This window comes from Halichoeres trimaculatus, unplaced genomic scaffold, assembly GCF_033239565.1.
Source record: "Halichoeres trimaculatus isolate MK-OKI-2021-1 unplaced genomic scaffold, fHalTri1.1 fHalTri1_scaffold_20, whole genome shotgun sequence".
Classification (NCBI taxonomy): domain Eukaryota; kingdom Metazoa; phylum Chordata; class Actinopteri; order Labriformes; family Labridae; genus Halichoeres; species Halichoeres trimaculatus.
Genome location: NW_027437198.1, coordinates 1,547,526 through 1,562,766, shown reverse-complemented (window position 1 = coordinate 1,562,766; position 15,241 = coordinate 1,547,526). Strand labels below are relative to the sequence as shown.

At 41.9% G+C, this 15,241-nt stretch overlaps 1 protein-coding gene across 1 annotated transcript in view; it reads left to right on the top strand.

Annotated features, from left to right (window-relative positions):
- Nucleotides 1-154: 154 nt before the first annotated feature.
- Nucleotides 155-15,241, top strand: part of fam83fa (family with sequence similarity 83 member Fa) — a 22,754-nt gene continuing 7,667 nt past the window's right edge. The window contains exons 1-2 of the mRNA XM_074697074.1: nt 155-657; nt 13,140-13,307. Coding sequence (XP_074553175.1) covers nt 184-657; nt 13,140-13,307 — 642 coding nt within the window. The 5' untranslated portion in view covers nt 155-183. The remainder of the gene's footprint in view (nt 658-13,139; nt 13,308-15,241) is intronic.

Genomic DNA, 15,241 nt, shown 5'->3' with positions numbered 1-15,241 from the left:
CCCGAGCCTTTAATTTAGAAAGGGAAAAGAGGAAGTTAGGGAAACTTAGGGCTGAACACATTTCCATTCAAACAGTAGTTGGCCCCGCCCCCGGCTGCTACCTGACAGACTCACCTGAGCGCACCGCTGTACCTGTCCACACAGGTCTGAGTGTGAGCGGACCAGGAGGCCCGTCAGTCCGTCATGGCGGATTCTCAGCTGCTCTGCATGGACGACGAGCACGTGAACGAGAAGATTCCCGAGTCCAGACCGGAGTTCTACTACAGCGAGGAGCAGCGCGCGGCGCTCGAGCGGCTGCTGCGCAGCGGCGATGGCGCGTTCAAGATGCGTCTGAAGGAGGACAACATCAAGGACTTTCTGTCCGCCAGGGAGGTCCGGCTGCTCCGCAAGTCCTTCACCGAGTATGACCCGGACACCGATTCCGAGTCCGGAGACACAGGAAAGTCCAAAGGCTCCTCCAGCGCAGACTCTGGGGTCCACTCCACATACTGGCCCCAGATGTCCGACACAGAGGTACCGACTCTGGACATCGGCTGGCCTGGAACCAGCGGCCTCTACAAAGGGGTGACCCGGGTCAGTGTGTACACACACCCGCCCAGAGAACCAGGGCCTCACATCAAAGAGGTGGTCAGGAGGCTGATCCAGGAGGCACACAAGGTACACCTGCTTATTTCTGATTACTCTGATACAGGTACTCAGTTCACTGCTCGACACTCAGACACATCCAGAAACACACATAGATCCAGGTTTCTGAAGATCCTCATCATCCACTCACCTTTATTTAAGGTGGAATGGAAAACAACAGTGACAGTGAAGAGTTATCTCTCAGATATGATCACAGAGCAGAGTTTATAGTTTTTTGAAGGGGAGAGATGTGGTGAGGAGGTTCATACTGAAGGTGAAATCGTCAGAATGAACCTCCAAATCAATAACATCAATGAACGATCCTTACCTACAGCTGACAAAGCAAAGCTGGTTCAGGGCACTTCTGAATTTCCTCCACTTCATCTTCACCATCTTCCTCTCCATTTCTTTGACCGACTCTCCTCTGAATTAATTTTTACATAAAAAAACACTTCCTCCTTTCATAAAAACAAAAACGAAACAAAAACAAAATAAAACCAAATCTTTGGAGATGGAGATTTAACTCTTAGTCCATAATTTCCACCTTGTGCAGGAGGCTCAGAGGCAGAAGTTTCCACGCGGCGCTGACGCACATGCTCAGAGGCTTTACAGACAGAAGAGGCTAAACTGATTCATTTTGATCAGAGTTCAACATTTACCAAAGCCCTTTTTTAGAATGACCCTGCCATCAGGTCATCCTGTGACAGACCTGAAAAAACAACAACAGGCCTTTTATTACTCTGTAATACAGAACCCTAGAGACTTTATGGCACTTTATGTCCCTGGCCCAGTTTACCTGCATCATAAAGACCTGAGTGTTCAAAATGACTGGCTGAAGGTGATCATGTGACAAGGACCCAAGGCAGAAAACGTTTACAGTTACTGGATATGTCCCACTTCCAGAAAGACACCTGGCAGCGGGTGATAAATGACAGGTTCAGTGATACCTCAGAGTATGTTGTCAAATCCATGCTGGGCTATGAACTACTTTAATACTCTGCATATAGCAGCAGTTTTCTCTTACTGTCTTTATAAACTGGTTTCCTGTTATTAAATAATGACAGAAGAAATACGTGGCTGGACTAAAACTCACATCTGGAAAATAGTTATGAAGCAAACTAGAGAAAAGTTAACAGTTGGAGTTTGTTGGTTTCCCAGAGAGATGAAATGTCATGTTCACAGTTAGAGGAGAATAAGTAGTAAAGAATATCTATAGAGCCAAAGGATCCTGACTTTGACTAATTAAGTGCTTTTTTTTTTATTTTTTTGCTCCGGACAACTTTCCCCAAAATGCCCTGATCCCTCAAATGAGAAAGCGTGTAAAAAAAAAAATTCAGAAAATGACCTTTCTTCATCAGGAACTGTTACTAAATGCTGGGCTAACTAGGCTGAAGTTTGTCAGGATGTAGACTGAGCATAATGAAGGTCCTGATCATGTCACAGCATCATTTGAATGTGTACTCAGTTATAGATGACCAATGTGTGTAAACTTTCCACCCAGTTCACAGGGCTTATGTAAGCTTTGACCAGGACACAGCTAACAGTCACAGGTTCTCTCAGGTGCTTAAACAAACAGCATGACATGTCAGCAGACCGGGGAGCGTTTACACACGACGTCATCTCTGAGGAGACGCGAGACACTCAGCAGGTTGTCACAGCGGTCAGAGTAGGGCTGGGCGATTATGGTAAAAATAAGAATCCTGATTATTTTAAGTGATATTGAAATCACAATTAATATACACAATTTTTCATTTATTCAAAAACTTCAGTACTGATTTAAACACAACTTTAAAGAACCAGCAAGTGGCACATACAGAATTATTGATACACATAAGTCACACACACTCGCTGTGGCTGCACATGGAACACAGAAGAGCTATGAAGCACAGGAACTTGCATACATCTACGCTGTGTGGCATATTAATTGTTTTTCTTCGATTATATTGTTTTTATGATTGTCAGATGGCAAAATTGAAATCACGATTAAAATCCGATTAATTGTCCAGCCCTAGGTCAGAGGATGGCTTCGCTAAAAGAATGGGTTCAATCTGTATATCCGTATATCTGTACGTCCCTGGAAGGTGGACTCAGTCCTTCATAGCATGCCTCTGGTGCACCACAGATTTTCTTTGTGTCCGCTCTGATGCCTATTAAACCAGAGTCTTGCAGGTGCTTACAGGGCTTTTGTTGAGGCCGTGAGCTGAAAGCGTCAGATGTGTTTGGACTTGTTCAGTTCAGCCCACTCATCTGTACTTCACGTGGTAGGAAAATAAATATGACAGTTAAGAGTTATTACTCAGAAATGATCGTTTCCAATCGTGTCAGCTCATACAGGGCTTCATGTTAGAGCTGCCTGCGTGCCGCTGTGATCAATCTCTGCTTGGACAGAAACTCCACCATGAACTGTTTGGTGCATCGTCCTGTTTATTATCCTGCAGGTCTTGAAAGCTACAGTGTGTAGTATTCAGCTTTTGCAGCCCTGGTAGAGATGGAACGTAAAATTCGTGTGTGTGCTTTGATTAGTGTCAAACCCTCTAGATGTAAAAAACAGTTTTGTTTTGGTGAATTTAGGATGATCAGAGGCCATCTTGAACCTGCACGTTTCTACAGCAGCACAGAACGGATGAAACAGTCTGACAGGAGCATTTCAATCAGCCAGGTGGTGCTGAACATTCCCTTTATTTAAAAACTGCACCTTCAGATTGGAGTTTTTAATTTTATTTTTTTTAACAAAAACGCAACTCTAACTTCAGACAACCTGATTTTGTGGACAGTGAACCCTGGTTTTTATTTCTGAGCCAAGTCAATGCGATAGCTTGTGCTGTCAGTCTGCTTTTGCCCTTTTCCAGTGCAGAAGCTGATGCACGTAGCCTGACAAGCTCTCCCTCTCAAATGTTGGAAAGCCCCGTGATTGGTCCACTGAAGTGCTTCGTATTTCCTGCTTTTCTTACAGTTAAGGAATCATTTAATCTCGGGCTTCTTCTCTTTATTCTTCTTTATAATAACCTTTGTATCATCGACAGCCGTTTGGAACCGCTTTGAAAAAAGAAGCCGAAAACTTAGCAGCACCAGGAACAGGGGATTCAGATCACAGTACCCACTGATGGGGAGTGTTACAGAGTGACACAGACAAATCAATGCACCAGTATGTAAGGTTCACGACTGCAGCACACCCTGAACCTAGGGCAGGGGTCTGCAATCTGCGGCTCTGGAGCCACAAGTGGCTCTTCAGCCTACTTGTAGTGGCTCCCTCTGGCCTTGACAAAAACCCATCAAGATAAATAAAAGATAAATAAATAAAAATTTTCTTTATCTGATTCTTATGTTTAAATATCCTTTATTTTGTTGCACAGTTATCTTGGAGCTTAATGTGGAACCTTTTTATCCTCAAATTTAAAAGCATTTTGGTAACTTGTCAACTAAAAAATCTATACCCTATGTGGCCAAAAATGAGCAAACAACAAAAAATGTAACGTTGAAGGCATTTTTAGTACAAGCACAAAGCATTTTCTAAAAGAACCACATTAAAGAGGAATGAATAATCTCTTTTGTTTCTTTTTTTTAATAAGAGATAAAAACAAAGAATAAAACTTATAAAACTTTACAAGCTGTGTTATGTTTTTGCGGCCCCAGACCACTTTTCTTTAGGGGATGTTAACAGTATGTTAAAAACAGTTCAGTTACTTAAACACTCCAGTTCTTCTCATTTCAAACTTAAGACACAGTCTAACGTATACTAATGATACACACTGTCAGCTCTCACATGCATCCAGCCAGTTCGTGAGGCTGTTTGAATAAGATAAAAGGTTCAAGTTAAACACAAAATGTACATTTCTCAGAGCAAAATATTGACTGTGATGTGTCCTTTCAGTTGTTTAGTATAAGTCACCCTAACTCCTTAACTACAGCATTCAAATACAGAGAAACGTGAATCCTCCTTCCAGGCTCCTGCAGCTTTCCCAAGACATTACAAAGACATCTTTATGTATCATTCATATATGTTGAAGTCTCAGGTATTAACCTAAACCCTAAATGCCATGACTGAGTCATGTTTTCACATGTAGATTTTCCAGTCGGGCGTAAAAACGGAGGATTGAAGCAGCATTAATTATGTCTCTACACCAATGGGAGAGTGGAGCAGGTTGGAACAGGCTGAGTCATATACAGAGGCTAAATGTCAGCTTCACATCAGGACATGTTCACCCCCACCCCCCACCCCCTCCCTCTCCATCCCTGGCTTTGGGAGGGCTGGTTCTTCTCTTTTTAAGCTTGACACTCACTGATTCAAAATGCTGCCTCAGGTGTGTTGAACTCAAAGGTATGTCAGCTGAAACGTGAGCTGAAGAAGAAAACGCTTACCCACATTCTGATGAGGAGTGAAAAAAAGGGACAGAGCTGTGATGTCAGGCTTCAGCAGGTTTTCTGCTGAATGTGGTGAAGAGGATAGAGAGAGGCTTAGCAAATACTAAGTCACCAAAGTGAAACTAGTGCTAATTTCTCATCAGGTCGCAGAGCAGAATCTCCTCAGGATGAGAAACATGAGAAACGGTTGATGAGGCTCACCTTCTCTGACGTCTGATTGGCAGAACTTTCCATCCACTTCACATTTTCCTGCTTATCTCTCAGGAGTCAAGTAAAAGTTCCTGACATAGTTTGTCACCAGTCTTAAATGTGAACAGAAACCATGATTTTACCAAGGTGTCAACAGGAAATGGTGAAATGTGATGGGCTCCTCTTTCAGATGGCATTGAGTGTTACTTCTCTCATTGAGGATTTATGAGAAATTTATTTTCACATCTTGGCCAGTAAGGAGAGAGCCAGTCAATCATTTTTTAGACAAAAAAAGTCTAGAAACATTATTTGTCTGATATTTCATGAAAACTCTTTAAAAAGGCATTAACAGCATAAACATGGCCCAAAGGTGAAGTGCAGTGACTGAACAAGCTGCACTGATATGTAACGCACAGCCTTTCTCTTAAAGGCTTTTATAAATAGCATCTAGCTTTAGTATGTTTCAAAAAGTGAGCTGCACAGACCAAAGCACCTTATCCCAGCCCTAATGAACAGAACAAAATGATAAGTGTCTGATAGAAGAAAAAAAAATCCATCAGTGACAAGAGCTTGTCTATCATTCTCCATCAGCTTCCACCTCCACAGGGTCCAGGACTGAGCTTCTTCAGCAGTCTGTTCAGTCTCTGTCTCCTGGATCCTGTCCACTCACAGCAGGTGGAGCTCGTCCAATGTATCCTTGGTGTCCAGTGTTTGCTCTGTTAGCCACAGGGATGAGTACCATTCACATTTGAAACAATACTGATGCCCAGTACCTGGCACTTGGTACTGGTACCCAATGGTACCAATTTTCAGTACTTTTTTTGTGTTCATGTGGTAAAAAATATGAATTTGTTTACTAATGAAATTTTAAAAAGATTTCAGTTTAACATATTTATTCCTCAATATATAACCTTGCAATTCTGTGTTCATGTCCAGCATGGAAAATTGCGTGCTCTTCCACTCCCTCACAGTCACAAGGATGCATTTAGGTACCTAATCATGGTACCTTTTGATTTTGTGTGATTCGGTACCCGGTACTTTTGAGCGAATTCAGTCAGTACCTGTAAAAGTCTGTGAATAGCATGATGCTACTCTACCTTCTGGTATTCCCTCTGTTGCTGGGTTAGCATGGCCATCTTATTGGAGATAGATCTTACGTTCTCCATAACCACAAATGAAGGACAGATCTCAGCCAGGGTTATAATAGTTAACTAAAACTTAACTAAAACTAAACTAAAAGGAAAACTAAAATTTGAAATGCATTGCAGTTAACTCAAACTAATAAAATCTAGAAAAGAAAACAAAAACGATAAGTAAACTAAAACTGTATCTTGTGTTCACAAAACTAACTGAAACTAACCAAAATTGTTGACAAAATGTCCTTAGTTATCGTTTTTGACAATATTAAAAGCCTGTAGGATTTAAATTCATCTGACAGGCAGTTGTCAGTGCCATACAGCACCATCATAGTGACGTACTGGGATGTGCTTGTTTACTGCACTGACTGGCTGTGTGCTGTGCTGCGACGAAACGTAGTGGAGCAATGAATTAGAGCATCTGTATTGGTTAATTGCATGTGAGTCTGACTTTAACTGTATTTGAGTCTGCCTTTATTATTACACAGTCCAGGTTTCTAATTATTAAAACTCATATTTTATCGTTTTATATAATCTATGTTAATATTATTTTATGTAATTTATTTTAACATTTTTTTTAATACAATTTATGTTTATATTTTTATATTAATTTATATTATTTTCTTGTGTTTAAGGCAACAGCCAACAGTTCGGTATCAGCATTGACTGAGCAGTGAGCACTATGCTGGACTTGAAAATAAACAGTATTACTAAATATTTACTCTACGACTTTTTGAATCCTGCACCTGGTTAATAAGGTATGAAAAAACTAAAACTAAACTGAAACTAAACTTGAACTAAACTAAAACTAAGCCTTGTTGCAAAAATCAAAACTAAATAAAAACTAGAATGCCTGCTCTGAAACTAATTAAAACTAAACTGTGATGGAAAAACAAATGTCAAAAACTAACTAATGTTGTAATGTGACCGCGGTTACATTTGGGATCTCTGGACACACTGGAGCAAAAAAGTAAATACTTCTCTGCAAACAACCAGTTTGGTGTTAATGACCAACAAATGAGCTATAAAAAGTAAAGACAGGCTCCAAAAACAAAGAGAACAAAAAAACAAAAAGAACCAAAACAAGAAGAAAAAAAGACAAAAACAACCACAAAGAGAGAGAGCTGCTGCAACAGGCAGACGCTCGCCTCCTCACACTTGTTTCTGTATAAGTTTGAGTTTTCTTTCCTGACTCTCAGTTTGTGGACAGGATCCAAATCCAGAGCAAACTGTCACAGAGCTCTGTGAAAGCAGGTCAACATGTGACCACACATGGACTCATGAGTCACCCCTCCTCCTCAGTGATCTGTTTACAGTAGCCCTCAGACACGTCAGTTATCTGATTTCCTGCAGAGATCGCTCCCCTGGAGGTGACTTCAGTCAGATATGCTGAACCTGTGCTAGGTACTTCAGATAGTACAGTCAGTACCCTGGAGTTCAGACTGGCTCCTAAAGACAAACATGACAGATGACTGCAGACGGCGCTGTTAATGCAAATTTAGATGAGCTTATTGTCAGCAGGAATGGGTCATGGTCTGGTTAATCTACATTTAAGAGTTCAAGCAGTGGAAAAGTTGCAGCATTCACGTGTCTGAAAAAGTATTAGACATGTTCCAGTCTTAAGGGATCATCTTGTCATACATGAGGTCCTTTTATGGCTGTATTCAGGTTAATGCAGAAAACATGAGCAGTCTTTTTGGAGCAACACAAACAGCTGCAGACAGTTTTTGGAAAGTTTAGGTGGGTTAGGTAGGTTACCTTTGTTTCCAACAAGCCTGAAGAGCACTGTGAGAACGTGGACTTTAGGAAAGGGGGTAGAAGTAATCTTTTTGAAGTCTGAATGAGGGACATTACAAAATGGCAAACTCATTCTGTTGAAACGAGTAGCGGACAGTCCGAGACTTCAGAGAGGGCTGGCTACATTTTAAAGGTATCCAACCAAAGAGACAAACAAACCTGGGCCTTTCCCTCAGAGACGTGGCGGCTCTCTGCCTGACTGCTGCATGTCTGGCCCTTTGGGTGTCCCTGTGTGGCCCACACAGGGTCAATCCTGAATTTAGAACATCAAGGGAAAAAAAATGCTGTGCATGCAACACAACTATAATGCTTTTATTTTTAAAAGAATCATAGTACCTGCACATGAACTCTGAGCAAACAACCACAAGTGATGAAGTTCAACAAATCCAAACACAGATCCTCTGTCAGTGATGATCCCCTCGCAGCCATCCTTCACACGGCCACCTCAAAGACTCATCCAAATCTCAGTGAGCTCGTTCAGACCATAGACTGATGAGACATTTCTCACTGCAGAGGTGAAACAAAGTAAAGAACATTGAAGTTGGTGTTTTGTTTTGTTTTTGTTTTTTTTGTATAAAATTATAAATTTTTCAGTATTTGTGGAGGTTAACAAGCCAAACCAAAACTGAAACAGTAATTACAGTATTTACAGAATATCCTTATTCTTCAGGATACCAGTATGAGCTCATCAGAATACTCACGTAAATGCATTTTACATAGGGAAAAGTTGATAGCTATTGAGCAGAATTGAGTTTGGGTTATTGCTGACACAGCCCTCTGACACAATTCAGGTTTCTCATGTAAATGATAAATGGACTTGAGCTTATATAGCGCTGTCCTAGTCATGGACCACTCAAAGCTGCTGTACACCACAGGTCACACTTACCCATCCACACCCATTCGCTCTTACATTCACACACTGATGGATGCAATCTTTACTATGACATCAGTACATCTAACACAGTCACGCCCTTTCATACCCATTCACACCCTTTCATACCCATTCACACACCACTGATGCAGCAGTGGGAGCAACTAGGGGTTAAGTGTCTTGCCCAAGGACACATCGCCATGTGTCGCTCAGAGCTGGGCTTGAACCTGCAACCTTCCGATCACCCTTCCGATCATCGACCAAGCGCATTCTCCAACTGCGCCACCGACGCATGTGGTTCCTTGTTAAAAATAAATTGCCCACTCCTGATAAAGGCAGTGTAGCAGTCAGGCATGTATTACTGTCTTCTTCTCTGCAAATGATGTGCAGCATGCTCAGATTATTCTTATGTTAGAAATCCATGTCCACATTTCTTTCCTCATCCCATTCTTTCCTCAGCCTGAGCTAAAGGCTAATTAGCCTTTAGCTCTGGCTGTATCACTTTGTAAAGCATGGGCTAAGCTGTCTGTGCTAATGTAGATTCCAACCCACAGTCAGCAGTTATTCTGCAGTGGTCTGTTCAAACTTGAGAGTCTATCAATAAAATGAAGAGTGAGGTTACGTTAGCTCTTCTTGGTAGATGACTGGCAGGACACAGCTAACCAGAATTCACTAACGTTGCACATTACGGACATGTCTCAGAGCACAGGACTGTCAGCTGCACTAAATATAGACCGCTGCTAAACTACATACAAACTGACAGTGTTTACTTGTTGTCACGTTAGCCTACAGATACGTCGGGGACGTATTGGCACCAGGCTGCCAATGTAGCTAACATATAGCCGGCTGCTGAAACGTTTGCTTGATGTTACTTTTCAAACCGTAGAGCTATGTAACTGCATTGATAAACCCCCCCACCTCCGCGCGTTGTATCCAGTAAAAAGTTGTCTTGAACAAAGAAAATTTGTTTTGATCAAATCTCCATTTAATTCCAAAACAAACACACACCTCTTTAAAAGTAAGTTACGACAGAGTGCAAAGATTACGGGCCACAAGGTGGCAAGGGAGTGCAACTAAAACAATTCCCCCTAATAGCATCTTTAAGCTTAAGCTTCTGCTGCCCAGATTGCAGGACAGAACATTGGTCGACTTCTCCCAGGGAGAGATAGTTTTGCTCCTCAGGCTAACTCACTGTATCCCCTGATCTCAGGACCAGCCAGAGGCAGAAACCACTCGTTTTTTGTTGCCTACTCACATTGACTGTGGTTCACTAGTGAGGTCATCTTTACTCCACTCAGATACACAGAGTCAGAGGAAAATACTTGGTATACAAGGTGTCAGATATGATATGAGTGAACAGGAAGTCTCTCTGTGAGTGAGCTGGAGGCTGATATGTGTGTACCTTCAAACAGGATGATTAACGCAGAGCTCACATCCTGGTACCTTCTCTCTCAGTCTGAAATAATAATTAGTGCAGGTTATTGAACTGAGTCCAAACATTCTCAGGTAATTTTAAATCACCTGGAACAACAAGTTCAACTGAATCATCACATGCTGCTAAGTGAGCTCGTTATGTCTGTATTATGCAGTAATAACAGGTTAGACTCTAAGAGACGCAGCGTTGGCTGGGACAGAGGGAGGTTTAGAAACCTGCAGTCTCAGGCTGGCCTTGTCTACTGTACAGTAACCTTTATACACTGGTCTGCTGCACAGTAACCTTCACACACTCGTCTGCTGCACAGTAACCTTCACACACTCGTCTGCTGTACAGTAACCTTCACACACTTGTCTGCTGCACAGTAACCTTCACACACTCGTCTGCTGTACAGTAAACTTCACACACTTGTCTGCTGCGCAGTAAGCTTCACACACTCGTCTGCTGGTGGATTAATTATAGAAAACAAGTTAGGTCAAAAACAACCAGTGTGAGTTATAATGGTTCGTCGTTGAAGCCATTATGTGTTTTGTCCTGAACTGTAGGCGGAAGAATAAAGGGATTAATGACACAAAGAAAGAGCAAGTATGTTGAACTTGTGCCTGAGAGGAAATCCCCACATGCTGCTGCAGAGACCTGAGGTCACAGTGTTATAACTAGTATGAACTACCATCAGGAGATAGTTCATAGTTCAACATTTTGCAGTACTCTTGGTGTTCTGGACTTGAAGTGGTTGTTACTTTATTTTACAAAGAAGCAAAACATGTTTCCTGTGTTTATTCTGCTATGGTTTTCTTTTGGCAAAACTGAAAATGTTTCCCTGGCTGGCCTACAGAGTGGGGGGGGGGGGGGGGGGGGGGGGGGGGGCACCAGAAACAGTCTCCTTCAGTCAACTCAACAATAAACAGTCATCACCCTAATTTATTGAATAAGCAGTCTGTGAAACCTATTGTTAGTATGAACTCTGGGTCATATTTTGTCTCCAAGCTGTAATACAACCACTCTCCTAGGTTGGGGCTATAGCTCCAGTTAATGGCTGCTGTAATAATGCTTTAACACTCTACTACCTGGTTGAAAACAAACACAGATAGGGCCTCATAGTGTGGTTTTTAGTATTTTAATATAGAAAACAGGGACAGTGTTGTATGCAGGCTGGACCAGTGTGTTACTGCTCAACTGGAGCGATAAGTAACCAGCACAGGTATAAAGTGCCAAGACCAATCGTTTAGATTCAATCTCTCTCCAGTGGGTGGACCCTTGTCTCTCCAGACCAGTTTTTAAAGGTAGGGTCTGCAGGAGTTTTGGTTACTTGTCAGTAAAACCAACATTCAAACTGGGGTCCTCCTCCTTGGCTCAGTGCCAGCAGCAGCACACACCCACTGTCTCCAACAGTGACTATGTGAACACACTCACTAGCTAGTAACCACCTGTAGCATCATGTTACTATGTGGGAGAGACTCAAGAGCCGTGCACATGACTTAGCATGTTAGCAAAAGCTAATCACAGGTATTTGACACATACCTAGTTAGCAGAAAGCTAACTCACATCACTCTTTGTCTCGTGCTGCTCTCCAAGCTCCTGAAAGTCGAGCCAAGCTTCACCTTCATTGAGGAAAAAGCTTTATCCGTTTGTCATTTTGTTTCACTTTAGTTGTTTTTCTTCCTCTGTGCTACGTCCACTATCATAGCTGCTCTGATTAGCTTCTTCCACTCGTGACCATCAACACACAAAGTCACTTGTACACTGGGCGCTCTGTGGTTAGCTGATGTAACTGTGTCTACTCTCTGCCCTGAAACCTCCTGACACAACCAAAACATCAACACCTAGGCAGAGGAGGGGGTTGAGGCAGACACAGACACTGACACACATGTGTAGAGACCCAGAAGAGACGATTGAGCAGGATTGTTCCTGTAAGAGATGACATTTTATTTTTTTAGGAAAATCCTGCAGACTCAACCTTTAAGCAGCAAGATCTGGTACCTCAAAAGAGATACTGTGGACATGCTCACCTGAGAGGATTTATTGTTAGGTTGAGCTCAGACATTGAAGACAGAGAAGAGTTGAACAAGATGCAAAATGCAGGTGGAGCTAGCTAACATTAGCCACACTCAGCAGATCATCCAGGTTGTTGGTGATAGCTCTTTACTGTTTAGATTTTGTGGTAAATTGTTCTCCCCTCTGTCTGCTCTCTGACTGCTTCCTGATCTTTGGACCTGCTTAAAGTTTAACTCTAGGTTTAAACATAGAAATGAATGTCATTGGAGCATCCCTGCTGGGTTTTGGAAGCTGCTGCTCCTTTTCTCATCCTTTCTCATCCTTTCTCATCCTTTCTCATTGCATCCAGTCTCAGCAGGCATCTGATCCTAAATATGTCTGGTTCAGACATTTCTCCAGTGCAGGAAAGTTCTTCTTGCACATGGCTGATTGATGTTGGATGTAAATAATATGATGAAGAGTGCTTTCTTACTTCTATTTATAAACTGCCTCCAGCTAGTTTTTCTGAAGAACTTTACAAATACACTGACTGACTGATTCACTCTTGTATGGTATGTTTTTATTTTTCTGAGATTATTTATATACAAGGGCTGGAATTTGACAAGACAGCCTGAGCGGAAAGGAAACTGAGGGCAGGATGGGGAAATGACATGTCAGACCAGAGTCACTGGCTCCTGTACATGGAGTGCCTGCTTTACACTAAATTTTACATTTGTTTGTGTTTCCAAAGGTGATAGCCGTTGTAATGGACCTGCTGACCGACCTGCAGATCCTCCAGGACCTGCTGGATGCATCCTCTCGTCGTGGTGTTGCCGTCTACGCTCTGCTGGAGGCTCGGGGAATCCCGTACTTTCTGGACATGTGCACTCGGCTGCAGATCAATGCGGTGCACCTGAGGGTGAGGAGGGGCTCTGAGACACACACAACACCAGAGGACAGACAAAAACAAACGGCTTCAGACAGGTCACAAAAGCTCCAGAAAAACAGGCCTTTAAACTAAACACTCCACTTATGAGGGCTCAGAGCTGACACTACCGAACACAGGAAACGTGCGAGGAGAGTCTCAGCTCAGACAAATGCTGAACTATCAAGAGTTTGAGATTAATGTTACGTAACTTATGCTCTTTTGTGTGTCTCTTAAGTGAAAGACTTTGAGCTTTGTGTAATGAGAGTGTGCTCTGTTAATACATGTTAATCAGTTACAAAATCAAATAGTTTTCAGACCTCAGATGTTTAATAGCTGCTATATTCTCTCCTGATGTTTTAGCCCAGAAAACCACAGAAGTTAAGAAATCCAATTATTTTTCTCCTCCAGATATTCTGTAGGCAGTCTGTGGTCTGTTAGAGTTCCAGATAATCCTGTATACCACACCACGTAAACACTGCGGGGAAAAACAATCACATCAGGGTTTTTATGCCAAACACTATCTGAATTTATGAGGAACAAAATCAAGATTATTCGAAAACTTTGGTTATTACTGTAAGAGAAATATTATTGCAGCATACAGAAATATTATTACAGTAAAGAGAAATATTACTACAGTAAAGAGAAATATTATTACAGTAAGGAGAAATATTATTACAGTATAGAAAAATGTTACAGTATAGAGAACTATACAGTAAAGTATAGAGAAATGCTATTATAATTTAGAGAAAAGTTAACCTCAGGTTTAATTTTCTGTAAATTAAACTGACAGAAACAGAGAGCTCTGGGGGTTTTCACGCAGCATCCAACCATTGTCTGCATAAAGCACTGGTGTTGTTTCTCTAATGTCACAGACACTGGTTTCTCTCATTTGGAGGATTGGTGGTTTGATCCCAGCTCTTGTAGTCACATGATTAAGTGTCTTTGGGCAAGACACTGAATCCCTGTAGCAGTGTCTGCCATCAGTGTGCACTTTGTGAGGTTGGAAAGACCAGAAAAAGTGCTTTATCGTCCCCTTATTGTGAAGTTTGGACTCAGTGCTGGCATCATACTACCTTAGGAACCGACAAAGACAAGAGACATCGGAACACAACAACATGCTGGCAAAGCTGGAATAGAACTGAATCATATCAAAGGTTATTATTTTAAAAAAAACAGCATGGATTAAATTATTACACTAACAGCATGATTTCCACTTAAAAAACACTTTGATGGCAATAACAGCTTGACTTGGCACTTCTTGGTGTGAAAAGTTCTTCCACGGCACCTTCACTTCCCTGAGCAGTGACAGAGAGCAGCAAGTCTGTTTGGTAATATTAAGTACGCTTCATGCCTTTGGACAATGGAGTTGTACAGAGGATGCTAATTCTTAGCTTCCAGATCAGGTTGAAGAAGAAAAGCTTAACAGGACAGTGTTAGAGCACGAGCTAAAGGCTAAAACACAGGCTAAAGGCTAAAAGGGTTAAACTGTTTGTACTAATGTTGCCTCCAACCCACAGTCAGCAGTTATTCTGCAGTGGTTTGTTCAAACTTGAGAGTCTATCAATAAAATGAAGAGCCAGGTTACGATAGCTCTGCTTGGTGAGGTTTGAGTTGGTAGATGAGCTCTGGTAGGACAGAACCAGGATTCACTAACGTTACACGTTACAGACACGTCTCAGAGCACCGGGCTGTGGGTAGAGCTTAATATAGCCGGCTACTAAACTACTCTACAAACTGACAAAGTTAGCTTGTTGTCACGTCAGCCTGCCGATATGTCGTAACACTGGGCTGCTAGTAGCGCTACATTTAGCCGGCTACTGACGTACAGTATGAACTTACAACATTTGCTTACTGTCACATTTCAAACAACAGTGCTATGTAACTGTACTGATAAATACCTTACCTTGTGCATTGTATCTTAAAAC